Here is a 27453-nt window from a genome sequence, read left to right as displayed (position 1 = left end):
TTTCCAAAGATAAGGTTGGGAATTCCTGACCTTACAAAGAATTATTATTTTATTAAAATATCTATATGACAAACTTGGCTATTTCGTGAATGCTAAGATTTATGTGTAGGAAATTTAATGTATATTTTTAAAAAGCAAAATTATATAAAAAATACAAGCCCTAGAAAGCAAAGTGCTATCATCATGAGTTTGTTCCCCTGAATTACCATCTCCTTTAAAGAGGCGTTAAGATTTCGAAATAAAACATGCAATGTTAAAGCAAACACAGAATCAGCATTCAAACTAAAACTATTATTTAAAGGCTTACTGAATTACGCAGCTGCCTGTTTTAAAGCATATCATTAAGAAGTGTTCCAATTCAAGTGGCTTAGAGTCTTAAGTTCTACTACTTATCTTAAAGCTGCACAGGTTACCTGAAATCAGTAGAGTTTTCTGATCACAGGCCCAAAACAAAAGCAAAAACAAAAACAAAAAATAGCATATAGCAATCGCTTAAAAAATTATGATTTACCTTTTTTCTCCTCTCACAGTTGGGATCATCGATGTTATGAAAACTATTTTCATCTATTTCTCCTAACCAAATATGCTCACCAATACCAACCAAGCAATTCGGATTTCCTTTGCAATTTCGTCTAAGGAAAAAAAAAAAACATTTAATTTTTAAAAGACCATAGTTTCATGAGAGACAAACAAATTAAAACTATAATGAGATACCACTTCTCATCTATAAATTGGCAAAACTGAGAAAGTATAAGACACTCAGTTTGTGAGAGTGCGGAGAAGCAAGCATGCATATACTGCTGGTAGAAATGCAGTTGCTAACAAAACTACATAGACAACTACCTTTAGACCTGGCCATCTCATTTCTGAGGATTTACTGTTCCTTAGGCTATACCTCCAACAACGCAAAATCTCACTCATAAGGTTATTCATTACAGCACTGTCTGTTAATTGCAAAATACTGGAAGCCACCCAAATGCCCGAAAATAGACAATATGGTACATCTATATGGCAGAGTACTATGCAACTGTAAAACACACACACACACACACACACACCCCCACACACACAGCATGAAAAAGATATCTATGAACAGATAGGAAGTAATTTATAAATCCAGGACACATTATTAAAAAAGCAAAATGCAAAGGAGTATCTCTAGTATACTGCTATGTGTAAGAAATATATAAGGAAATATACATGTACATATATCTGCTCATTTTGGACAAAAAGAAATACAGAAAGGAAAAACAAGAGACTAATGAAACTGGTTACCTACAGAGCATGAGTGGGAATAGGTTAAAAGAAAATGTACCTTTTCGGCCGGGCACAGTGGCTCACACCTGTAATCCCAGCACTTTGGGAGGCTGAGGGAGGCAGATAACAAGGTCAGGAGTTCGAGACCAGCCTGAAACCCTGTCTCTACTAAAAATACAAAACTTAGCCGGGCGTGGCGGTGCAGGCCTGTAATCCCAGCTACTTGGGAGGCTGTGGCAGAAGAATCGCTTGAACCTGGGACACGGAGGTTGCAGGGAGCCGAGATTGCACCACTGCACTCTGGCCTGGGCGACAGAGCAAGACTCTGTCTCGGAAAAAATGAATGAATGAATGAATGAAAAGGAAATGTACCTTTTCATATAATGCACAGTTTGGGACCATGTGACTGTTTCTCACACTACTTCATGCACACACACAAACAAAAATAAATCAACTGGCCAGGCGTGGTGGCTCACGCCTGTAATCCTAGCCCTTTGGGAGGCCAAGGGAGGAGGATCACTTGAGGTCAGGAGTTTGAGACCAGCCTGGCCAACATGGTGAAACCCTGTCTCTACTAGAAATACAAAAATTAGCCAGGCGTGGTAGTACACGTCCGTAACTCCAGGTACAGGCTGAAGACTGGAGGCTGATGCAGGAGAATTGCTTGAACCCAGGAGGCGGAGGTTGCAGTGAGCCGAGATCGTGCCACTGCACTCCAGCCTGGGCAACAGAGAGAGACTCGGTCTCAGAAAAAAAAAGGAATCAACAAGGATGACAAGAATCCTAAATTCAAAACAGAGAAAACATATTTCAACTAAATAAAAGATCCAGACTGAAGGGAAGGAAGGAGTGAGGGAGGGGGAGGGAGGTGGTGTGACTGACCAAAGCAACTTACACAGTCATCAAGCTCATTTAGTAGTACCCTCTGGCTAAAGACAAAAGGAACAAATAGCCAACTCTAATTAGTAGGCTTCTTTTCCATACAGACATGGGTTAATAATTCTGAAACACAGATCCCGACTTCTAAATGTTACCCACTAAAAGAATCCAGTGCTCCTTGGAGAAATAAATGGCTGATTCCAAGGCCAGGGCAGTGAAATTAGAAAACGAACCTACATCTTACTGTGCCCTAAAATGATGTACTGAAAGAGTGATGGAGACATGTTAAAAGAGCACAAGTTGGCTGGAAGGGGAGGTCCCACTGGTCAAATTTGGCAATAAAATTTAGCAACAAAATGAGTAACAGGATTATAACCTACTGAATAAAGTAAGAATCCATCATTTCATGGTGAGATGGATAGAAGAAAAATCTCTTCCTTTTAGAAGAAAACCAACTATCAAAGTGGAAGGAATGACAGAATTAAAAATCTCCATTTGGCATACATCAGATTCAGAAAGAAATCAGGCAAGGATCATCACGGATGATCACGTAGGCAAGTTGGAGAAATAACAATATTTACAATGCCTCAAAGCATCTCAGAAAAAGTTAATTACAAAGGGAAAGATAATAACTTTCAGTGGAGAAACTTGACAGACACCACCTTAACTAAATGGTTAAATTTAACACACCCAGTGATGAATCTAATTGACACCACACACCTTCTGGTATAATGCACAACACAGAATCACTTCTGTGATATTCTGGCCAAAAATGCATGGCCTTAATTGAATCATGAGGAAACATCAGACCAAACCAACTCAAGGGACTTTATACAAAATAAGTCAGTGTCATGAAATACAAAGGAAGATTCACTAACAGTTCTAGATTAAAGGAAACCGAAGAGACACAACTGAATGTAACATAAGCTTAGGTTTTCTTTTGCTATAAAGGAACATTACAGGACAAAGTTCTGCAGATTTCTGTAGGATACCCACTAAAGGATTACTGGTAACAGTAAAAGACTGGAAATTTATATGGAAGTAATAAAATAAATTACAATATAACCAAACAATAAAAACTACTGCTGTCAAAAAACAAAAAGGTAGGCCGGGCACAGTGGCTTAGGCCTGTAATCCCAGCATTTTGGGAGGCCCAGGCGGGCGGATCACAAAGTCAGGAGTTCGAGACCAGCCTGGCCAACATGGTAAAAACCCCATCTCTACTAAAAATACAAAAATTCGCCAGGCGTGGTGGTGGGTGCCTATAATCCCAGCTACCCGGGAGGCTGAGGCAGGAGAAATCACTTGAAACTGGAAGGCGGAGGGTGCAGTGGGCCGAGATCGTGCCACTGCACTCCAGCCTGGGCAACAAGAGCAAAACTCTATCTCAAAAATAAATAAATAAATAAATAAAAATAAATAAATAAAAAGGTAGGGAAAGCTTTTAATGTTGTGATATATAACGATATCATTAGTTGAAAAAAGGAAGGTGGGCTAGGCACGGTGGCTCATGCCTGTAATCCCAGCACTTTGGGAGGCTGAGGCAGGCCGATCACCTGAGGTCGGGATTTCGAGACCAGCCTGACCAACATGGAGAAACCCTGTCTCTACTAAAAATACAAAATTAGCCGGGCATGGTGGCGCATGCCTGTTAATCCCAGCTAGTTGGGAGGCTGAGGCAAGAGAATTGCTTGAGCTCGGGGGGTGAAGGTTGTGGTGAGCCAAGATCACGCCATCGCACTCCAGCCTGGGCAACAAGTGTGAAACTTTGCCTCAAAAAAAAAAAAAAAAAAAAAAAAAAGGAAGGTACAAAACACTGCATATCATGTTGCCATTTTTTTTTATTTACAAATGGGGTAAACATACCTGTTTGTTTAGATAGAAGAGTATACTATAAACTAGAAACAACCTTATCGGCAAAGATTATCTCTGTACTTGCCAGCTGTAAGTCAGAAGTAAACAACACTCTGAACTTCCCTCCTTTTTTTTTTTTTTTTTGACTCCCACACTGAAGCAGCATGTTCATGGCTCACTGCAGCCTCTACATCCTGGACTCAAGTGATCCTCCAGCCTCAGCCTCTGGAGTAGCTGGGACCACAGGTGCATGCCACCATACTTGGATAATTTTTTAATTTTTTTTTGTAAAAACAGGGTCTCGCCATGTTGCCCAGGCTAACCCCATCACTTTTTACACCTTTCAGACTTTGAACAATAAAATGTATTACATATTCCAAAAATAAGTAAATAATTGTTTTAATGTTCTGTTTAAACATACTGTCTTCCAAAATATAAAAATGAAGCTGGGTGTGGTGGCACATGCTTATAGTGCCAGCTATTCAGGAGGCTCAGGCAGAAGATGGCCTAAGCCAGGAGTTGGAGGCTGCAATGAACTATGATTGCACCTGTGAACAGCCACTGCAATACAGCCTGGGCAACAAAGTGAGACCCTGTCTCTATTTTAAAACTTTTGAAAAAATAAAAATGAAAACAAGTTCAACCAATTTCAGAACAGTTTTGTCAGCTTATGTCAAAGCTAGGAGGGAAAAAAGCTTACTAATGAAATAAAAGTAGAACCCATCTACTGTGGGGAGAAGAAGCCAGGGTTTTGTTTTAGTGCTTATAACTCATCTCTAATGGGAAAGGTCTACTATAAGAGAGTTAAAGAAACAAAACTGGCTGGGTGCGGTGGCTCCTGCCTGTAATTCCAGCACTTTGGGAGACCGAGGCGGGCAGATCACTTGAGGTCAGGAGTTCAAGACCAGCCTGGCCAACATGGCAAAACCTCATCTCTACTAAAAATACAAAAATGTGCCAAGCGTGGTGGCGTGTGCCTGTAATCCCAGCTACTTGGGAGGCTGAGGTGAGACAATCGCCTGAACCAGGAAGGCAGGGTTTACAGTGAGCTGTGATCGCACCACTGCATTCCAGCCAGGCTGCGCAACAAAGCGAGACTCGTCTCAAAAAAAAAAAAAAGAAGAAACAAAACTGATTCTGAGACTGAGAAAAGTAACGTAAAATCTTTCCTGGGAACAGTGACAAAGATATATTAGGAAGGTTCTTTTCAAAGAAAATTACAGCTGCCAGGTGCAGTGGCTCAAGCCTGTAATCCCAGCACTTTGGGAGGCCAAGGCGGGCGGATCACGAGGTCAGGAGATCAAGACCATCCTGGTTAACACGGTGAAACCCCGTCTCTACTAAAAATACAAAAAATTAGCCAGGCATGTTGGCGGGCGCCCGTAGTCCCAGCTACTCGGGAGGCTGAGGCAGGAGAATGGCGTGAACCCGGGAGGTGGAGTTTGCGGTGAGCCAAGATCGCGCCACTGCACTCCAGCCTGGGGGACAGAGAAAGACTCCGTCTCAAAAAAAAAAAGAAAATTACAGCTAGTGGCAATGGACTCTCCCAGAGGTCTTTGGGAGATAGGAAAAAATAGTGTCAGTAACCATGGTGAAAACGTACCTCTAAAACAAAGTAGGCACTTATTTCGTCAATTCTTTCAACTCTGCTTTTCAAAGGTGTAATATCATGTCTTGTTTGTTCACTCCCTCCTCTTGGACAAGTGGGTGGTAAAAATTTTTCACACGGGCCGGGCACGGTGGCTCACACCTGTAATCCCAGCACTTTGGGAGGTGGAGGCAGGTGGATCACGAGGTCAGGGGTTCGAGACCAGCCTGACCAACATGGTGAAACCCCATCTCTACTAAAAATACAAAAATTAGCTGGGCGTGGTGGCGGGCGCCTGTAATCTCAGCTACTCGGGAGGCTGAGGCAGGAGAATTGCTTGAACCTGGGAGGCGGAGGTTGCAGTGAGCCGAGATCACACCACTGCACTCCAGCCTGGGCGACAGAGCGAGACTCCATCTCAAAAAAAAAAAAAAAAAAAAAAAAAAAAAAAAAAAAATTCACACGACCTGGCTGGGGAGACAGATACTCCCATGGGTCAAACACAGACATCACTCTCAGAAAATAGTTCCAGTGGATCTGTTCAGATTTTAGTCTCCAGTTCCTGATAGCAAAATAATTCAGACAATGAACAAAAGTTAGGCTCTCCCTGTCCCCAACCAAAAATCACGCATACTCAACTGGTTCTAAAGCTGGCATCAAAAGGCAAACACAACCTATGGCCTAAATATTACCACAATAAGACTTTCAAAAGCTACTATGAGAAGCTGGGAGCAATCTGTATTATTAGGCCCCACAACACTGGCATTGTTCTTTTTAAATTTTCTTAAATTAATTGCTTGCTAGGTATTACTGAATACATCTTCAGTCGGCTAGACCACCATCACAGCAGAATGCCAAGTGCAGGTGACCTGTGATAGACTACTACCCCAGGCCAAACCTATGGCTTCTGAGCCTCAATGGCCACACTTCAGGTGGGAACGAAAAAGCCAATGGCAGTGCTTTGTATTAAAAGGGCTTGGGCTTTCTAAACTTCTAAATTGTTGCTAAGCCTTTCATACATAGCCCAATATGGTGGGAGGGAGGGTTATGTTTGTTCTCTTACTTGGAGAGGTAAAGAATCTACTTAACAAACACAAATAATGGCCGGGCACAGTGGCTCACGCCTAAAATTCCAACACTTTGGGAGGCCAAGGCGGGCAGATCACCAGCCTGGCTGACATGGAGAAACCTTGTCTCTACTAAAAATACAAAAAATTAGCCAGGCGTGGTGGCACATGCCTGTAATCTCAGCTACTCAGGAGGCTGAGGCAGAAAAATTCGTTGAACCCAGGAGGCAGAGGGTGCGGTGAGCTGAGATCATGCCATTGCACTCCAACCTTGGCAACCAGAAACTGTTTCAAGAGGAGGAAGGAAGGGAAGGAGGGAGGGAGGGAGGATGGATGGACAGGCAGACACAAATCACAGTTCTAATTATAAGCTGTTACTTCTAAAGCCAGCCTTAGCAGCCCAGCAGAATGCCAACTACAGAGGGCTTAGCCTCTCCCATTCGTCATTCTCCAATGCCCCTAACTCCACTTTATCCCTCATTAGGAGTAGGCCCCAGGTATCGAGGATCATTTATCATCATGTGTGTGCCAATTTCCTTACAGTAGAAAAACAGTTCTGTGTACCTGTGTCTATCAACTATCAAAACAGATCAAAGAGGTTGAGTGTTTCACAAAATATGAGACAGTGTCCGGGAGCAGTGGTTCACACCTGTAGTCCCAGCAATTTGCAAGGCTGAGGCAGGCAGATCACTTGAGGCCAGGAATTTGACACCAGCCAGGCCAACATGGCGAAAACCCGTCTTTACTAAAAATACAAAAAATTAGCCAGGTGTGGTGGCATATGCCTGTAGTCCCAGCTGCTCAGGAAGCTGAGACAAGAGAACTGCTTGAACCCGGGAGGCAGAGGCTGCAGTGAGCTGAGATCACGCCACTGCACTCCAGTCTGGACATCAGAGAGAGACCCTGTCTCCAAGAGGAAAAAAAAAAGAAAAAAAAAAAAAAAAAGCCTGGGCGCAGTGGCTCACGCCTGTAATCCCAGAACTTTGGGAGGCCGAAGCTGGTGGATTATGATGTCAGGAGTTCAAGACCAACCTGGCCAACATGGTGAAACCCTGACTCTGCTAAAAATACAAAACTTAGCCAGGTATGGTGGCAGGTGCTTGTAATCCCAGCTACTCTGGAGGCTGAGGCAGAGAACTGCTTGAACCTGGCAGGCGGAGGTTGCAGTGAGCCGAGATCATGCCACTGCACACCAGCCTGGGCAACAGAGCTGCACTCCATCTCAAAAAAAAAAAAGACGATTACATGGGCATGACTGATTGAATCACTGGCCACTGGAGATCAACAACCTTTAGCTCCTCTCCCCTCCCAGAGGTCAGACTAAAAAGCTCTAACCTTCTCATCAAGTGGTTGGTTCTCCTGGCAACCAGCCCCTATCTGGAGGCTACCAAGAACTCCCAGCCATCAGTCATTTCATTAGCATACAAAAAGACAGTCACTTCGGAGATTCCAAAGGTTTTAGGAGCTGTGCCAGAAGTAGTACAAAGACTAAGCATATATTTCTTATAAATCAAAATATCATATAATCCTGCAGGAAAAATAACTAAAGAAAACATCTCAAAAATGTTAAATGACACCAATGTTTTTGTTTCAATAATTCTACTTCTGGGCACAGGTCCACCAAACTTGAGTAGTAACAGCACAATGGCAATGCCATAGTACGATAAGGAATTCAGATAACCCTAATGGGTACTTTGTTCCAAGACTGCACTGAGAACACCAAAGTGTTAGGCAAAGGATAGGTTCCAAAAGGTTTGGTTATGACGTGCTAAGCAGACATCTGCTGTGATTTTAGGCCAGAGACAAACTTTGGCAGCAGTAAAAAGGACAGACCGGGCCGGGTACGGTGGCTCACACCTGTAATCCCAGCATTTTGGGAGGTCGAGGCGGGCGGATCACTTGAGGTCAGGAGTTCGAGACCAGCCTGGCCAATATGGTGAAATCCCGCTAAACTAAAAATTCAAAAATGTGCCAGGCATGGTGGCACGTGCCTGTAGTCCCACCTACTCCAGAGACTGAGGCAGAAGACTCTCTTGAATCCGGGAGGTGGAGGTTGCAGTGAGCCGAGATCACGCCACTGCACTCAAGTCTGGGTGACAGGGCAAGACTCTGTCCAAAAAAAAAAAAAGGGACAGCCCGAAGCTGAACAAGGCATGAGACGTAAGTCAGAAGCTAAACAAGGTGTGAGACATAACTAACAATTTTTCTAGTGGAAGATGAGGTCTTAAAAAGCCAATTTAGGCCAGGTGTGGTGGCTCACGCCTATAATCCTAGCCCTTTGGAAGGCTGAGGTGAGCCGATCACCTGAGACAGGAGAATAGTTTGAAACCAGGAAGCCAAGGTTGCAGTTAGCCGAGATACCACTGCACACCAGCCTGGGCGACAAAGTGAGACTCCATCTCCAAAAAAAAAGCCAATTCAGTGGGAATAGGAATGGAGGAAGTTGGAATTTCAAGCATATTGATGGGAAGAAATCAATAGAACCTGGGGACTAATAAGATGCCATAGGCAAGAAAGTTAAGGAGAAATCTGGAATGATGCCCAAAATTGCAACAAAACGATTTTCCAGGCTGGATGTGGTGGCTCACTCCCGTAGTCCCAGCACTTTGAAAGGCCGAGGCGGGAGGATCACTTGAGGCTAGGAGTTCAAGACCAACCTGGCCAACGTGGCAAAACCCTACTAAATTTCTACTGAGAATATAAAAATTAGCTGAGTGTGCTGGCGAATACCTGTAATCCCAGCTACTCCACAGGCTGTCACGAGAATCACCTGAACCCGGGAGGCGGAGGTTGCAGTGAGCCGAGCTCATGGCACTGCACCCTAGCCTAGGTGACACAGCAAAAAAAAAGAAACAATGTTCCACAAGTCAAAAGTTGTGTTCAGGGAGTAGAAAAGTAGTAGGCTAGGTATCAAAGGGATGAATGACTAAGTTCCTTCTATAATATATTGACTATAGGTAGGAGATACACTTTCAGTTCTGTTTTGGTAGATCTCCAATGATCTGTCATTTAAGAGTATGCACAATGAGTGGAAAATTTATAATCAAAGATTTCACAGTTGCTATGCAGTTCAAAGATTCATCCTTTGAATGGGAAAGAGGGTAGGGATTTCACTCCAAATGGTCATTTACAGAGGTTCTGCTTCTTCCTCATCACCTCTTAGTTTCTCAGTTTTTATTTATTGATTTATGAGATGGAGTCTCGTTCTGTTGCCCAGGCTGGAGTGCACTGCAACCTCTACCTAACGGGTTCAAGACATTCTCCTGCCCCAGCCTCCTGAGACTCATGCCTGTAACCCAGCACTTTGGGAAGCTGAGTCGGGCAGATAACTTGAGGTCAGGAGTTCGAGACCAGCCTGGCCAACATGACAAAACCCCGTCTCTACCACAAACACAAAAATTAGCTGGCATGGTGGCAGGCATCTATAAACCCAGCTACTTGGGAGGCTGAGGCAGGAGAATCGCCTGAACCCAGGAGGCGGAGGTTGCAGTGAGCCAAGATCATGCCATTGCACTCCAGCCTGGGTGACAGAGCAAGACTCTGCCTCAAAACAACAAAAAACAAAAAAAACAAAAAAAAAAACAACAACAACAACAAACAAAATCCATGGCCTCCTGGGCACTCAGGGTGTATAATACTCTACACTCCCAGGCTCAGGTGATCTTCCCACCTCAGCCTTCTGAATAGCTGGAACCACAGGCATATGCCACCACACCCGGCTTTTTTTTTTTTTTTTTTAATCATTTGTAGAGATGGGGTTTAGCCTCATTGCGCAAGGTGGGCTAGAATTCCTTGACTCAAGTGATCCACCCACCTCAGCCTCCCAAAGTGCTGGGACTATAGACATGAGCCACTGTGCCTGGGGCCTTTATTTTTTTATTTATTTTTATTTTTTTGAGACGGTGTCTCGCTCTGTTCCCCGGGCTAGAGTGCAGTGGTGCAGTGGCTCAATCTCAGCTCACTGCAACCTCCACCTCCCGGTTTCAAGCGATTCTCCTGCCTCAGCCTCCCGAGTAGCTGGGACTACAGGTGCGCGCCACCATGCCCAGCTAATTTTTGTATTTTTAGTCGAGATGGAGTTTCACTATGTTGGCCAGGCTGGTCTCGTTCTCCTGACCTCGTGACCTGCCCACCTTGGCCTCCTAAAGTGCTGGGATTACAGGCATGAGCCACCGCGACTGGCCAGGACTTTTAGAGTTTTTTTTTTTTTTTTTTTTTCTAGAGACAGGGTCTCACTATGTTGCCCACTTACAAATAAACTGTTTTTAAAGAAAAATTTTTTGAAAAGTCATTGAAGAAGGAAACTAGTTTACTTAAAACACTAAAGTACAGGTTTTCCTGAAAGTGAAAATAAAGGAGAACCATGATAATATAAATTCTAGGTTCTAGTTACTAAAAACTTTACAGTGATTTTCATGTAATGCCTCATGGAATTACTGTATCAAGGTCTCATAAATTAGACATGCAAGAAATAAGCAAATCTAAAAACAGGTCAGGCATGGTGGCTCATGCCCGTAATCCCAGCATGGGGAGGCCAAGGCAGAAGGACTGCTTGAGCCCAGGAGTTCAAGGCCATCCTGGGCAACATGGTGACACCATATCTCTACAAAAAAAAAAAAAAATTTTTTTTAAATGAGCCAGGTGGAGTAACACATGCGGGTGGTCCCAGCTATTGGGGAGGCTAAGACAAGAGGACCTGTTTGAGCACAGGAGGTCAAGGCTACAGTGAGTTGTGTTCATGCCACCAAGCTCCAGCTAGGATGACAGAGCAAGAGTCTCTCAAAAAAACAAACAATAAAAGCAACCACAAAGAGGTCACTTAGCACTTACGTCCCATTTTCCTAGAACTCCTCTGCCATATATGTGTAGAGAAGTCGGGCATAAAAGGTTTGGGAAGCAACTGACAAAGCAAATTAAATAAAACTCAACACCAAATTTACATAAAACATCAAAGATGGAAAGCTTCTTAAATTGTTGGCAATCCTTTAAATAACATAGTGAGTACTCAAAAAAAACCTAAATATATGTTTTATTTTATTTTTTTGAGATAGAGTCTCACTCTATTGCCCAGGCTAGGGTGCAGTGGCATGATCTCGGCTCACCACAACCTCCGCCTCTCAAGTTCAAGAAACTCTCCTGCCTCAGCTTCCCGAATAGCTGGGATTACAAGTGTGCACCACCACGCCCGGCTAATTTTTGTATTTTTAGTAGAGATGGGGTTTCACCAGGTTGGCCAGGCTGGTTTCAAACTCCTGACCTAAAGTGATCCGCCCACCTCAGCCTCCCAAAGTGCTGAGATTACAGGTGTGACCCATCACACCTGGCTTAAATATATTTTAAAGCTTAAGAATCCAATTAACCTAGCAAACATGAAATAACTTCATTTTTTCCAAATCTCCAAAGTTAGGCCCCACTAAACTGGGATTCAAAAACTATAGAAAAAGGAGAAATAGCGCTGGGCGCGGTGGCTCACGCCTGTAATCCCAGCACTTTGGGAGGCCGAGGCGGGTGGATCACAAGGTCAGGAGATCGAAACCATCCTGGCTAACACGGTGAAACCCCGTCTCTACTAAAAATACAAAAAAATTAGCCGGGCGTAGTGGCAGGCGCCTATAGTCCCAGCTACTTGGGAGGCTGAGGCAGGAGAATGGCGTGAACCCGGAGGCAGACCATGCAGTGAGCTGAGACCGTGCCACTGCACTCCAACCTGGGTGACAGAGAGAGACGCCGCCTCAAAAAAAAAAAAAAAAAAAAAAAGAGAACTAGCAAAGCAAAAAGGATTTTTAAGGTGACCTTACTTGGAAATACTAGAAATCTACTTTCTTTTTAAGATACAGGGTCTTGCTATATGTTGCACAGGCTGGACTCAAACTCTTGGGCTCCAGCAATTCTCCCACCTCAGCCTCCCAAATAGCTGAGACTGCAGGTGTGTACCACCATGCCCAGTTTATAATCTTTCTAAAAGGATACCTCCCAAATTGGTATTAAAGGAAAAACGTTCAGGGCAGGAGAGAACTAACTGGCAAGTCAAAAAGAGTTTTCCGATCTAAAGAGGATTATTTAGTTATTCAAACTGTAACAATTTTTTTTTTCTTACAGTGGGACTTCTTGATTATCCAAGGATGATTTGAAATGTTTCTCAAGCTTTACACAATTTGGGAAACACTGGCCAAGCACTTGGAAACAAAACAAAACAAAACACCACAGTATCTTTCAATTTCACTGGAAATCAGGACACCATCATTCACTTATAAAATTCTTATTATCATTATTATTATTATTATTATTTTGAGAAGGAATCTCCCTCTGCTGCCCAGGCTGGAGCGCAGTGACGTGATCTCGGCTCACTGCAACCTCAGCCTCCAGGGTTCAAGCGATTCTCCTGCCTCAGCCTCCTGAGTAGCTGGGATTACAGTCATGCACCACCATGCCCAGCTAATTTTTGTATTTTTAGTAGAGACGGAGTTTCACCATGTTGGGTCAGGCTGGTCTCGATCTCCCGACCTTGTGATCCGCCCGCCTCGGCCTCCCAAAGTGCCGGGATTACAGGCGTGAGCCACTGCACCTAGCCAAAAAAGTTCAATTTAATACTCCGATGGCAAGAGCACAGAGACAGGAACGTTCATATACTGCACACAGCTGGTGGGAGAAAACCCTGCAAAGGTAATGTATATCAAAAGCCTTTTCGACACACGTTATGTTCATGCTATTTTCACAATGTTTTTCTAAGAAAATAATTAGATGGGCAGATAATATTTACTTATAAGGATGTTCTCAATATTAAAAAAGAGCCTCCCCTCCCCACCACAAAAAAGAAGAGGAAGTGGAGGACGGGCAGGGAACACAAGAAGACAAAGGCAAGTAGACAAATGCCCAGCAGGAAAACAGTTAAATGGTTCTTTAGGGTATGTAAAATGGAATATTATACAATGATTTGACATTTCTGGGGGAGGCTGGATGCAGTGGCTCACAGCTGTAACCCCAGCACTTTGGGAGGCTAAGGAGGGAGCATTCCTTGAGGCTAGGAGTTCAAGGCAGCAGTGAGCTATGATCATCTCACTGCACTCCAGGCTGGGCAACAGAGTGAGACTGTCTCATAAATAAATAAATAAATAAATAAATAATTTTTTTCAAACACACAGAAAACGTAGGAATGTTTAGATACAATATGAAGCTTTTCTTCTACTGTACTTCTTTTTTACATTGTCCCAAATACAGGGCTATTTTTTTCTTACTGATTAGATCGATACCTCAGGAAGCCAGGGGAAATGAATGAGGTATAAAGAGTTTGCAAAATACAAAAGTCTCAGCAGGTACCTCACTCAACTCCAACATGGAAAAAATTCCAGCCCTACAGAGACTGAGCAGTGCATCAAGTCCCTGATTGCCGTTTTCCAGGAGGATGCTGGAGAGGATGTCACAACCACAGACTCTCCAAGAGCGGAGCCCCTCAGTTTCATGAATACAGAACTGGCTGCCCTCACACAGAACCACAAGGACCCTGGTGTCCTTGACCACATGATGAAGAAACTAGACCTCAACTGTGACACGCAGTTAGATTTCCAAGAATTGCTTTATCTTTTTTGTTTCCCTCATCTCAGACTGAAAAATTTCTTAATCTTATTGGCAGCATGGCCCTAGTTCATCATAAGCCATGACTATTTTATCACGGCTACCTATTCCCAGAAGCAAATCTAAGGAGCGTCTTGCCTTGGGTCTTGCCTTCAAGCCCCACCCCTGCTTTCCTTCTAGGATCTCAGTCACCATCTCCTCCTCATGGTTCCCACACACCCTAAGCCCAGCATACCCACCACCATGCAGGCCACTCCTGCTAGTAGTAATAAAACAGTATCGTTTTGGTTTTGGTTTGTGTTTTGAGGCAGGGTCTTGCTCTGTTGCCCAGGCTGTAGTGCAGCAGTAAAATCATAGCTCACTGCAGCCTGGTCTTCCTGGCCTCAAGTGATCCTCCCGTCTTTGCCTCCCAAACTGCTGGGATTACTAGCGTTAAGCCACTGCACTTGGCCCAGTATCATTTTTTAAAACACACACACACAGTCTCGTCATGTATTTAAGTATTTGTGTTTGTTTTCCCCATGTATGTCTCCCTTTTGCTTTGAGTTGTTGCTTTTGCTAACATCAGACATGTTCATGATTAGCAGTCATTCAATCCTCTGCTACTTTATGCTAAAGTCATAGAGATCAAGTAACCTCAAATTATTCCATGATCTTACTTCCCAACTTCCCAACTGATGAGAATAATCAATTCCAGGTTGACTGTAGACCTAAGCATGAAAGATAAAGCAATACAACTTACAGAAAATAACACAGGAGAATATTTAGGACCCTGGGGAAGATAAATCTTTATCTTATGGGAGCTACATGATGAGAACTTCTGAACACAAAGAGAACTTATGAACACAAAGAAGAGAACAATAGACATTGGGGTCTTACTTGGGGGTGGAGGGTGGGAGGAGGGAGGGGAGCAGAAAAGATTTTTTTTTTTGAGGCAGGGTCTCGCTGTCACCCAGCCTAGAGTACAGTGCCAAGATCTCAGCTCACTGCAACCTCCGCCTCCTGGGTTCAAGCAATTCTCCCACCTCAGCTTCCCAAGTAGCTGGGATTACAGGCATGCACCACCACGTCTGGCTAATTTTTGTGTATTTGTACAGATGGGTTTCCACCATGTTCCCCAGGCTGGTCTCGAACTCCTGGCCTCAAGTGTCCACCTACCTCAGCCCCCCAAAATGGCTGGGATTAAAGGCGTAAGCCACTGTGCCAGGCCTACAAAAAATTTTTGAATTAGCCAAACATGGTGGTGAGTGTCTGCAGTCTCAGCTACTGGGGAAGCTTAAGTGGAAGGACCACTTAGACCCCAGAGGTGGAGGCTGCAGTGAACTGTGATCACACCATGTACTCCAGCCTGGGTGATGAAGTGAAATCCTGTATCAAAAAAAAAAGAAAAAAAAAAAGACACTAAAATATATACGCAGAATGTTCACTGCAGCTTTATTCATAATGACCAAATACGTGGAAAAATCAAAATGACCATCACTAGTAGAAAGGAATATAATATACAGTATATACTCACATGCTGAAATAATGTACAGCACTGTTGGTCCCACTGGCTCATGCTTATAATCCCAGCACCTTGGGAGGCCGAGGTGAGCAGACTGCTTGAGCCCAGGACTTCCAGACCAGCCTGGGCAACACATTGAGACCTCGTCCTCCACCAAAAAAAAAAAAATTGTACAGCACTAAAAGTGAACACACTACTGCTTACACATAAATTAATCTTATAAAGTTGAGTGAAAGAAAACAGAGGCAGAAGAAACAACAATGTATGCATGTACATAAAGTTTAACATAGGCAAAATAATCTGCTCAATTCGAAGTAAGCATAAGGGGTTCCCTTCAAGGAAGAGAGGCAGAAGTAACTGGTAGTAGAAAAATGGAAGATAAGGGTGTCTTGAAGTGTTAGTAATGTTTTGATCTTGGTGGTAGATACGAGACAGATAAATTTCTTTCGTGATAATTAGTCAATCAAGTGTTACTTTTTTTTTTTTTTGAGACAGAGCTCACTCTGTCGCCCAGGCTGGAGTGCAGAGGCGTGATCTCGGCTCACTGCAACCTCCGCCTCCCATGTTCAAGCGATTCTCCCGCCTCAGCCTTCTGAGTAGCTGGGACTACAGGCATGCACCACCATGCCCGGCTAATTTTTTGTATTTCTAGTACAGACAGGGTTTCACCATATTGGCCAGACTGGTCTCAAACTCCTGACCTCAGGTGACCCGCCTGCGTCGGCCTCCCAAAGTGCTGAGATTACAGGCATGAGCCACTGCACCCGGCCAATCAAGTGTTATTCTTATGATTTGTGTGCTTTTCTGTATGTAAAAAAATAAATTTTCAAGCTGGGTACAGTGGCTCACGCCTGTAATCCCAGCATTATGGGACACCGAGGCAGGCAGATCACTTGAGGCCCGGAGTTGAAGACCAGCCTGGCAAAGATGGTGAAACCCCATCTCTACTAAAAAATACAAAAAAATTAGCCAGGCATGATGGCGCATGCCTGTCATCCAAGCTACTCAGATGGCTGAGGCACAAGAATCACTTGAACCCAGGAGGTAGAGGGTGCAGTGAGCTAAGATTGTGGCACTGCACTCCAGCCTAGGTGGACAGAGCAAGACTGCCTCAAAAAACAACTAAAAGGCCGGGCACGGTGGCTCACGCTTGTAATCCCAGCACTTTGGGAGGTCGAGGCGGGCGGATCACGAGGTCAGGAGATCCAGACCACGGTGAAACCCCGTCTCTACTAAAAATACAAAAAAAATTAGACGGGCGTGGTGGCGGGCGCCTGTAGTCCCAGCTACTCGGAGAGGCTGAGGCAGGAGAATGGCGTGAACCCGGGAGGCGGAGCTTGCAGTGAGCCAAGATTGTGCCACTGCACTCCAGCCTGGGCGACAGAGCGAGACTCCGTCTCAACAAAAAAAAAAAAAAAAAAAAAAAACAACTAAAATACACATAATTTTTTAAATAAATTTTCGAAATCAAGACCAACCCGGCCAACATGGTGAAACCCCATCTCTACTAAAAATACAAAAAGTAGCCGGGAGTGGTGGTGCGTGCCTGTAGTCCCAGCTAGTTGGGAGGCTGAGGCAGGAGAATCGCCTGAACCCCGGAGATGGAGGCTGAAGTGAGCAAAGATCGCGCCACTGCAATCCAGCCTGGGTGACAGAGTGAGACTCCGTCTCAAAAAACAAATAAATGAATTCTTATTAATTATTAATATATTAATTATAATTTATAATTATTTTTATAATTTTATAATTATAAATTATAACGATTAATTATAAATTGTTTGTTTATTTTTCATGAGAACCATGAGAAAAATTCTAAAAGGAATTAAGGTCTTGCCTTATCAGATATTTTTTAAGTATTATAAAATAATTAGAATTGTGGTATCAGTACAGAGTTACTCAATGAAATTAATCAATGGCAAAAAAAAAAAACGGTTGAGAGGCTGGGCGCGGTGGCTTACACCTATAATCCCAACACTTTGGGAGGCCAAGGCAGGCAGATCACCTGAGGTCGACAGTTCAAGAACAGCCTGACCAACACGGAGAAACCCCGTCTCTACTAAAAATACAAAGTTAGCCGGGCATGGTGGCACATGCCTGTAATCCCAGCTACTCAGGGGGATGAGACAGGAGAATCGCTTGAACCCAGGAGGTGGAAGTTGCAGTGAGCTGAGATTGCGCCATTTAACTCCAGCCTGGGCAACAAGAGCGAAACTCCATCTCAAAAAAAAAAAAAAAAAGGGCTGAGAAATAAACCCAAGTAAATATGGGAATGTGCCATGTAATAAAGGTGGCTTTTTAACTGGTGAGGAAAAAGACTGACTTGTTCAACAAATGGTTTAAGACAACTGAGTAGCCATTTGGTAAAAAGCAAAATAAAATATTGATGGATCCCTACCTCAATCCATAAATCAAATTAAATTATAAAAACATAAAGGTTGCATAAAAGTAAACCATCAGTACTAAAACACAACATGAGTGAATATTTTTATAACCTCAGAATTGGGAAATCCAGAAACCATAAAAAAAAGCATTCATAAATTTTACCACATAAAAAAATCAAAAACTAACGTACCAAAAGGAAAAAAAGCCCACAAAGCCCAAAAATACCACAGAAAATATCTTCGACAGAAATATTCAATAAACTAGGCCGGGCCGGGCATGGTGGCTCACGCCTGTAATCCCAGCACTTTGGGAGGACGAGGCCGGCAGATCACGAGGTCAGGAGATCGAGACCATCCTGGCTAACACGGTGAAACCCCGTCTCTACTAAAAATACAAAAAATTAGCCGAGCGTCATGGCGGGCACCTGTAGTCCCAGCTACTTGGGAGGCTGAGGCAGGAGAATGGCATGAACCTGGGAGGCGGAGCTTGCAGTGAGCCACTGCACTCTAGCCTGGGCGACAGAGAAGGACTCCATCTCAAAAAAAAGGAAATATTCAATAAGCTCTTGAAAATCAGTAAGAAGGCTGGCGCGGTGGCTCACGCTTGTAATCCCAGCACTTTGGGAGGCCGAGGCGGGCGGATCACGAGGTCAGGAGATCGAGACCACGGTGAAACCCCGTCTCTACTAAAAAGACAAAAAATTAGCCGGGCGTGGTGGCGGGCGCCTGTAGTCCCAGCTACTCGGAGAGGCTGAGGCAGGAGAATGGCGTGAACCCGGAAAGCGGAGCTTGCAGTGAGCCGAGATTGCGCCACTGCACTCCAGCCTGGGTGACAGAGCAAGACTCCGTCTCAAAAAAAAAAAAAAAAAAAAAAAAGAAAATCAGTAAGAAAATGACCAACAATCCAGAACACACAATTCACAGGAGAAATACAAATGGCAAGTAAACATAAAAAGGAGACGGGATGCAGTGGCTCAAGCCTGTAATCCCAGCACTTTGGGAGGCCAAGGCTGAGGATCTCTTGGGCCCAGGAGTTCAAGACCAGCCTGGCCAACACGAGATCCTATCTCTATAAAACTAAAAAATAAAATTAAAAAGATGCTCAATGTCACCAGCAAAATATGGCAAATGAAAATAAGATGCTATTTTTCGCTAATCAGATGGAAGTTGGGAATAGGAATGCTTTGAATAAGGCAATAGGCACACTCACTCCAGAGGACCAGGAAAAATGGTACGAACTTTTGGCATCTATCAAAATTCTAAACGGTCCCTTTACCTCAGCAATTTCTCATCTAGCAACCTAAGTGAAAACACTCACTCAACACTCAAGATCAATGCAGAGGGCTGGCTAGGGCAGCACGGGTTGTATTATCAAAAACCGGAAACCCCAAAGTCCATCAACAGGAAACTGGTTAAATAAATTACAATGCAGGTTAGGCACAGTGGCTCACACCTGTAATCCCAGCACTTTGGGAGGGCGAGGTGGAAAGACTGCTTGAAGCCAGGAATTCAAGACCAGTCAGGGCAGCATAGCAAGACCCCATCTCTATTTTTAAAAAACTATGTAACTGGCTGGGTGCGGTGGCTCTACTAAAAATACAATAATTAGGTGGGTATGGTGGCATGCACCTGTAATCCTAGCTACTCGGGAGGCCGAAGCAGGAGAATCGCTTGAACCCAGGAGGTGGAGGTTGCAGTGAGAGCAGATAGTGCCACTGCACTCCAGCCTGGGTGACAGAGCGAGACTCCATCTCAAAATAATAATAATAATAATAATAATAATAATAATAATAATGAGGCAGGTATGTATTTGGGGCTCCTGCTAAATGAGATTTTAGCTTCTCTTGCCACACACAAAATTTGTTAACTGAGATAATAGATGTCAATCTGCTTCACTACAGTTACCATTTCACTATCTGTATGTATGCTATGTTATATACCATAAACATACATAAGAATATGTTTTAAAAAAGAATAGGACCGGTCGCAGTGGCTCAAACCTGTAATCCCAGCACTTTGGGAGGCCAAGGTGGGCAGATCGTGAGGTCAGAAGATCGAGACCACCCTGGCCAACACAGTGAAACCACATCTCTACTAAAAATACAAAAATTAGCCGGGTGTGGTGGGGCGCCCCTGTAGTCCCAGCTACTCAGGAGGCTGAGGCAGGAGAATCGCTTGAACCCAGGAGGTGGAGGTTGCAGTGAGATGAGATCACGCCACTGTACTCCAGCCTGGCAACAGAGCAAGATTCTGTCTCAAAACAAACAAACAAACAAAAAAAGAATAGCCAGGTGCGGTGGCTCACGCCTGTAATCCCAACACTTCGGGACGCTGAGGCGGGCAGATCACCTGAAGTCAGGAGTTTGAGACCAGCCTGGCCAACATGATGAAACTCCGTCTCTACTAAACTACAAAAATTAGCCAAGCATGGTGGCCCATGCCTGTAGTCCCAGCTACTCTGGAGGCTGAGGCCCAAGAATCACTTGAACCTGGGAGGCGGAGGTTGCAGTGAGCCAAAATCACGCACTGCACTCCAGCCTGGGCAACAAAGCGAGACTCTCTCAAAAATAAATAAATAAATAAGGCAGATCTACATGCATGAATAATAGAAACAAGTTGCAACAAAGTATGTATTGTGACTCCCTTTTGTTATTTTTCCTTTGAGACAGGGTCTTGCTCTGTCGCCCAAGCTGGAGTGCAGTGGCATGCATGGTCTTGGCTCACTGCAACCTCCACCTCCCAAGCTTAAGCCATCCTCCCACCTCAGTCTCCAGTGTAGCTGGAACTATGGGTCCTCATTAGGGTTATTTTGTTTGGTTGGTTGGTTTTTATCAAGACAGAGTCTCACTCTGTCACCCAGGTTGGAGTGCAGTGGCTCAATCTCAGCTCACTGCAACCTACACCTCCTGGGTTCAAGCAATTCTCACGCCTCACCCTCCTGAGTGGCTGGAGTTACAGGTGTATGCCACCACCATGCCTGGCTAATTTAGTAGAAATGGGTTTTTGCCATGTTGACCAGACTGGTCTCAAACTCCTAACCTCAAGTAATCCTCCCACCTCGGCCTAACAAAGTGTTGGGATTACAGGCATGAGCCACCGTGCGTGGCCCTCATTAGGGTTTTGGGACTAGAGCTACAAAGCCACTGAAGTAAGATGGCATGACACTGGCTTTCTAGAGTGCTTCACACATTTCTGTAATGTTTTAATTTGGTAATAGTCATATGATGTTTCCCTAATGAGAACAAAACAGACACTGTACTCCGTATACACGGCTGGAAGCATAAGTAAATCCAGTCTTTGAAAATTCATATCAAGGCTGGGCATGATGACATGCACTTGTAATCTCAGCTATTCAGGAAGCTGAGGAAGGAAGATGCCTTGAGCCCAGGAGTTTGAGACCAGCCTAAGCAACACAGTAAAACCCTGCCTCAAAAACAAAACAAAACAAATTTCACATCGAAAGGTTAACTGTAACAAAAAGAAATTGTAACAAAAGAAATACATATTACACATATGAAACCCTTTGCACTTAGATCAAAAAGTGTGACTAACACATTATGTTGGTGAGGGTATGATGTAAATGTAAGATACTCTTACACATTGACAGGGAAATGTAAAGAGAAACCCTCATTCTGAGGGGCAATTTAGCAATATGGATCAAAATGAAAAACACACATCCCTTAGCCAACAATTTTACTTCCAGGAACTTACTTGACCACCAACCTCACTGTTAACAAACAAGTCTGCCCTCAAGACACACAATATTTGCAGAATTCAGGGGACAGAGGATTTAGTACACACTGCTTTCATCCTGTGATTGTCCTAAGGACTTTCAGAAATGTAAACAGTCCTGACACATGTAGTCTTTGAATGTGGTCAAACACCTCATTCTTTAGCTTTGGTATCTCATAACAAATTGTTGCATAAAGTATGAAAAATACATATTGGTGATACTGTTTATTTATTTAATCTCTTCTTGCAAAGAAATAAACAAAAGGAGAAAGGTTCATGCCTGGAATCCCAGCAATTTAGGAGGCTGAGGAGAAAGGACTGCTAGAGCCCAGGAGTTTGAGACCAGCCTGGGCAACGTGACAAGACTCTGTCTCTATAAAAAAGGAGAAAGTGAATACTGTCTTGTCTCAAAAAAAAAAAGAAGAAAGTGAGTAGAAAGAGAGCTTTTTGGATATCTAAATAAAAGCTGACAGGGCCAGGCACAGTGGCTCACGCCTGTAATCCCACCACTTTGGGAGGCCAAGGCAGGGGGATCACCTGAGGTCAGGAGTTCGAGACCAGCCTGGCCAACATGGCAAAACCCCATCTCTACTAAAAATACAAAAATTAGCCGGGCATGGTGCCTGCAATCCCAGCTACTCAGGAGGCTGAGGCAGGAGAACTGCTTGAACTCAGGAGGCGGAGGTTGCAGCGAGCCAAGTTTGCACTGCTGCACTCCAGCCTGGGCAACAAGAGTGAAATTCTGTCTCAAAGAAGAAAAAAAAATTAGCCAGGTGTGGTGGTGCATGCCTGTAATCCCAGCTACTCAGGAGGCTGAGGCAGGAGAATCGCTTGAACCTGGGAGGCGGAGGTTGCAGTGAGCCAAGACTGCACCACTACACTCAGCCTGGACAACAGAGCCAGACTCCATCTGGGAAAAAAAAACACCAAAAATTAGCCGAGTGTGGTGGAGCATGCTTGTAGTCACAGCTACTCGGGAGGCTGAAGTAGGAGGATGGCTTGAGCCCCTGGGAGGCAGAGGTTGCATTCAGCCAAGGCTGTACCACTGCACTCCAGCCTGGGCAACAGAGCCAGACCTTGTCTCATAAAATTAACTAATTCATTAATTGAAACTGCTCAAACCTTGGGTGAGGTGTGGCTTCTTACAAGACCAAAAGCATAAAAAAAAAATAGTACAATGTTGGGGCCAGGTGGTTCACACCTGTAATCCCAGTACTCTGGGAAGCTGAAGCAGGACTGCTTGAGGCTAAAGGTTCAAGGTCAGCCTGGGTAACATAGCAAGAACCCGACTCTACAAAAAATACCAAAAAAATCAGCTGGGTGTGGTGGTGCAATCTGCAGTTGTACCTACTGGGGATGTTGCAAAAAGATCACTTGAGCCCAGGAGTTGAAGGCTACAGTGAGCTACAATCACACCACTGCACTCCAGGCTGGGCAACAAAGCAAGAACCCTGCTTCGTTAATAAGAATAAGAAGAGGAGAAGAAGAAATTGGACTACATCAACATTAAAAGCTTTTGTACTGAAAATGATACCACCAATAAAATTAATAGCCATAGAAATTAGAAAAATATTTGCAAATCATATATCTAATAAGGGACTTATATGCAGTATATATAAAGAACACAACTTGGCTGGATGCAGTGGCTCACGCCTGTAATCCTAGCACTTTGGGAGGCTGAGGTGGGCGTATCACAAGGTCAGGAGTTTGAGACCAGCCTGGCCAGCATGGTGAAACCCCGTCTCTACTAAATACACCAAAAAAAAAAAAATTAGGTAGGCATGATGGTGTGCGCCTGTAGTCCCAGCTACTCGGGAGGCTGAGGCAGGAGAATCACCTGAACCTGGGAGGCAGAGGTTGCAGAGAGCCGAGATGGCATCACTGCACTCCAGCCTGGGTCAGAGCGAGACTCCATCTCAAAAAAAAAAAACAAAACAAAACAGAAACAAGACCAAAAAAAGATCACAACTCAATAATAAAAAGGCAACTCAATTTAAAAGCACGCAAAGGATTTAAACAGACATTTCTCCAAAAAAGATATATGATTGGCCAATAAGTACACAAAAAGATGTTTAACATGATTAGTCATCAATGAAACACAAATCAAAACAATACACCACTTCACACCCACTAGCATGGCTAAAAGAAAAAAGGCAGTAACAAGTATACGGACGTAGAGCAGTTGGAATCCTGATATACTGCTTGTGAATATGTAAAATAGTGCAGCCACTCTGGAAAGTAACCTGACAATTCCTCAAAATATTAAACACAGACATGATGGTTCATGCCGATAGTCCCAGCTACTAGGGAAGCTGAGGCAGGAGGATCGATTGAGCCCAGGAGTTCAAGGACAGCCTACACAACATAACAAGACCCTCATCTTAAAAAAAAAAAAAAAAAAAAAAGCCAAAAAAAGGCCATGAACAGCTTCATTCATGCAATCCAAGCATTTTAGGGGGCCAAGGTAGGAGGATCACTTGAAGCAAGGAGTTCAAGACCAGCTTGGGCACCAAAGTGGGACTCCATTTCCACAAATGTTTTTTTTTTTTGGAGACGGAGTCTCGTTCTGTCACCCAGGCTGGAGTGCAGTGGCGCAATCTCGGCTCATTGCAAGCTCTGCCTCCTGGGTTCATGCCATTCTCCTGCCCCTGCCTCCGGGTTTATGCCATTCTCCTGCCTCAGCCTCCCGAGTAGCTGGGACTGCAGGCATCCGCCACCATGCCCAGCTAATTTTTTGTATTTTTAGTAGAGACGGAGTTTCACCATGTTAGCCAGGATGGTCTCGATCTCCTAACCTCGTAATCCGCCAGCCTCAGCCTCCCACAGTGCTGAGATTACAGGCGTGAGCCACCACGCCTGGCAAAAAAATTTTGTTTAATTAGCCTCGTGTTGTGGCATGTGCCTGTAGTGGCAGGAGGCTGAGGCGGAAGGATTGCTTGAGCCCAGGAGTTCAAGGCTGCAGTGAGCCATGATTGCACCGCAATCCAGTCTGGGTTACAGAGTGAGACCTCATTAAAAATAAATAAATAAATAAATAAAAGTTAAAAGAGCTGGGTGCGGTGGCTCAAGCCTGCAATCTCAGCACTTTGGGAGGCCGAGGCAGGTGCATCACCTGAGGTCAGGAATTCAAGACCAGCCTGGCCAACTTGGCGAAACCCAGTCTCTACTAAAAAATGCAAAAAATTAGCCGGCTGTGGTGGTGGGCGCCTGTAATCCCAGCGACTTGGGAGGCTGAGGCACAAGAATCGCTTGAACCTAGGAAGCAGAGGTTGCAGTGAGCCGAGATGGCGCCACTGCACTCCAGCCTGGGCAACACAGAGAGACTCTGTCTCAAAAAAATAATAATAATAAAAAAAAAAGTTAAAAGTTACCACACAATCCAACAATCCCACTTCTATAACCACGAGAAATAAAAACAAATGCCCACAAAAACTACTACACGAATGTTCATAGCAACATTATAACAACCAAAAAGTAGAAATGACCCAAATGTCTATCAGCAGATGAATGCAAATAAAAAATGTGGTAGATACAGAGATATGATGGCATATTATTCATTAATAAAAGGAAAAGAGGCAACAAGCACATGAAAAGACACTGAACTCATTAGTCACTAGGAAAATGCAAATCAAAACCACAAAGATATATCACTTCACACCCAACTAGGAGGGCCTAATCAGAAAAACAGAAAATAGTACCTGTTTATGAGGATGATGAGGCATTTGAACCCTCATACATCACTGGTGGGAATGTAAATCGGTACAACCACTGTGGAAAAGTTTCGCGGTTCAGTAAGTTAAACACAGAATTGACTGTGTATGACCCAGTAATTCCACTCCCAGGTAAAGAACTGAAATCAGATGTTCAGACCAAAACTTGTATGCAAATGTTCAGAGTACTACTCAAAATAACCAAAAGGTGGAAATAATCAAAATGTCCCTCAACTGATGAACAGATACATAAAATGTGGTATTATCCATAAAATGGAATACTACTCAGCCGTAAGGAATAAAGTACTGACACATGCGCAGCAGGGATAACCCTTGGAAACATTATGCTAAGTAAAACCAGACACAAATGGCCACGTACTATATAATTCCATTGCTATGAAATATTAATAGGGAAATCCAGAGACAGAAAGTAGATTAGCAGTTGCCAGGGGCTGGGCGAGGGGGGAAAATGGGAAGTGACTAACAGATGCTGGGTTTCCTTTTAGGATAATGAAAAGTTCTGGAACCAGACAGTGGTGATGGTTGTACAACACTATAAAGGTACTGAAACCCAACGAATTGTGCACTTTAAGATGGTAAACACTGTTACATGTATTTCCCAGGTATTTTTTTAATGAAATGAAGTGCTGAAACATGCTACAACATGGATGACCCTTAAATACATAAGTAAAGGAAATCAGTCACAAAAGTCCACGTAGTTTAGGATTCCATTTATATGAAATGTCCAGAATAGGGAAATTTAGAGGCAGAAAATACAGTGCATACAGAGCTAAGATAGATAACTTTTTTTTTTTTTTTTTGAGACGGAGTCTCGCCCTGTTGCCCAAGCTGGAGTGCAGTGGCGTGATCTCGGCTCACTGCAACCTCCACCTCCCGGGTTCCAGCTATTCTCCTGCCTCAGCCACCCCAGTAGCTGGGATTACAGGCGCCCGCCACAACCCCCAGCTAATTTTTGTATTTTTAGTAGAGACGCGGTTTCACCATGCTGGCCAGGCTGGTCTCGAACTCCTGACCTCGAGATCCGCCCGACTCGGCCTCCCAAAGTGCTGGGATTACAGGCAGGAGCCACCGCACTTGGCCTATTCTTTTTTTCTTTTAAAAATTTTATCTTAAAAATTTATTTTTTTAAATTTATCCAGCGTCTCACGACGCTGTCTCGAAAAAAAAAAAAAGAAAGAAAAGTATCGGCCCGGCAGGCAGTGGCTCACACCTGTAATCCCAGCACTTTGGGAGGCCAAGGCAGTCAAATTATCTGAGGTCAGGAGTTCGAGACCAGCCTGACCAACATGGAGAAACCCTGTCTCTACTAAAAATACAAAAAAAAAAAAAAAAAAAAAAATCAGCCAGGCATGATGGCGCATGCCTGTAATCCCAGCTATTCAGGAGGCTGAGGCAGGAGAATCGCTTGAACCAAGGAGGCGGAGGTTGCGGTGAGCCGAGATCATGCCATTGCACTCCAGCCTGGGCAATAAGAGCGAAACACCGTCTCAAAAAATAAATAAATAAATAAATAATCAGAAACTGGCCCAGCATGGTGGCTCACGCCTGTAATCCCAGAAGAGGTGGGCAGACCGCTTGAGCCAGAGCTCGAGAGCAGCCTGGCCAACATGGCGAAAACCTGTCTCTACTAAAAACACAAAACTGAGTCGGGCGTGGTGGCCCGTGCCTCTAATCCCAGCTACTCCGGAGGCTGAGGTGGGAGGATCGCTTGAGCCTGGGAAACGGAGGTTGCAGTGAGCCGAGCTCGTGCCACTGCACTCCAGCCTGGGTGACAGAGTGAGACCCTGTCTCAAAAACCACCAGAACTATTAACAGTTTACATTATTTGGTTAGTCTGAAAACTAATTACGTTGAGAAACTGACTGAAGCTTGATTATTTCTATTATAC

General features: G+C 44.1%; 1 protein-coding gene across 8 annotated transcripts in view; it reads right to left on the bottom strand.

Annotated features, from left to right (window-relative positions):
• USP48 (ubiquitin specific peptidase 48) overlaps window positions 1–27453 on the bottom strand; it is a 117959-nt gene that overhangs the window by 78348 nt on the left and 12158 nt on the right. For all 8 annotated transcript variants that reach the window (XM_063631649.1, XM_063631650.1, XM_055262444.2 and 5 more), the window contains exon 2: window positions 512–632. Coding sequence is in view for 5 of the 8 variants with exons in the window: in XM_055262441.2 (XP_055118416.1) it covers window positions 512–632 (121 nt within the window). In the remaining 3 variants the exon portion in view is untranslated. The remainder of the gene's footprint in view (window positions 1–511; window positions 633–27453) is intronic.

The sequence above is a fragment of the Symphalangus syndactylus genome, chromosome 22 (assembly GCF_028878055.3).
Source record: "Symphalangus syndactylus isolate Jambi chromosome 22, NHGRI_mSymSyn1-v2.1_pri, whole genome shotgun sequence".
Taxonomy (NCBI): Eukaryota; Metazoa; Chordata; class Mammalia; order Primates; family Hylobatidae; genus Symphalangus; species Symphalangus syndactylus.
The sequence above is the reverse complement of the archived record's forward strand: the minus strand, read 5'-3'. Positions and strand labels throughout refer to the sequence as shown.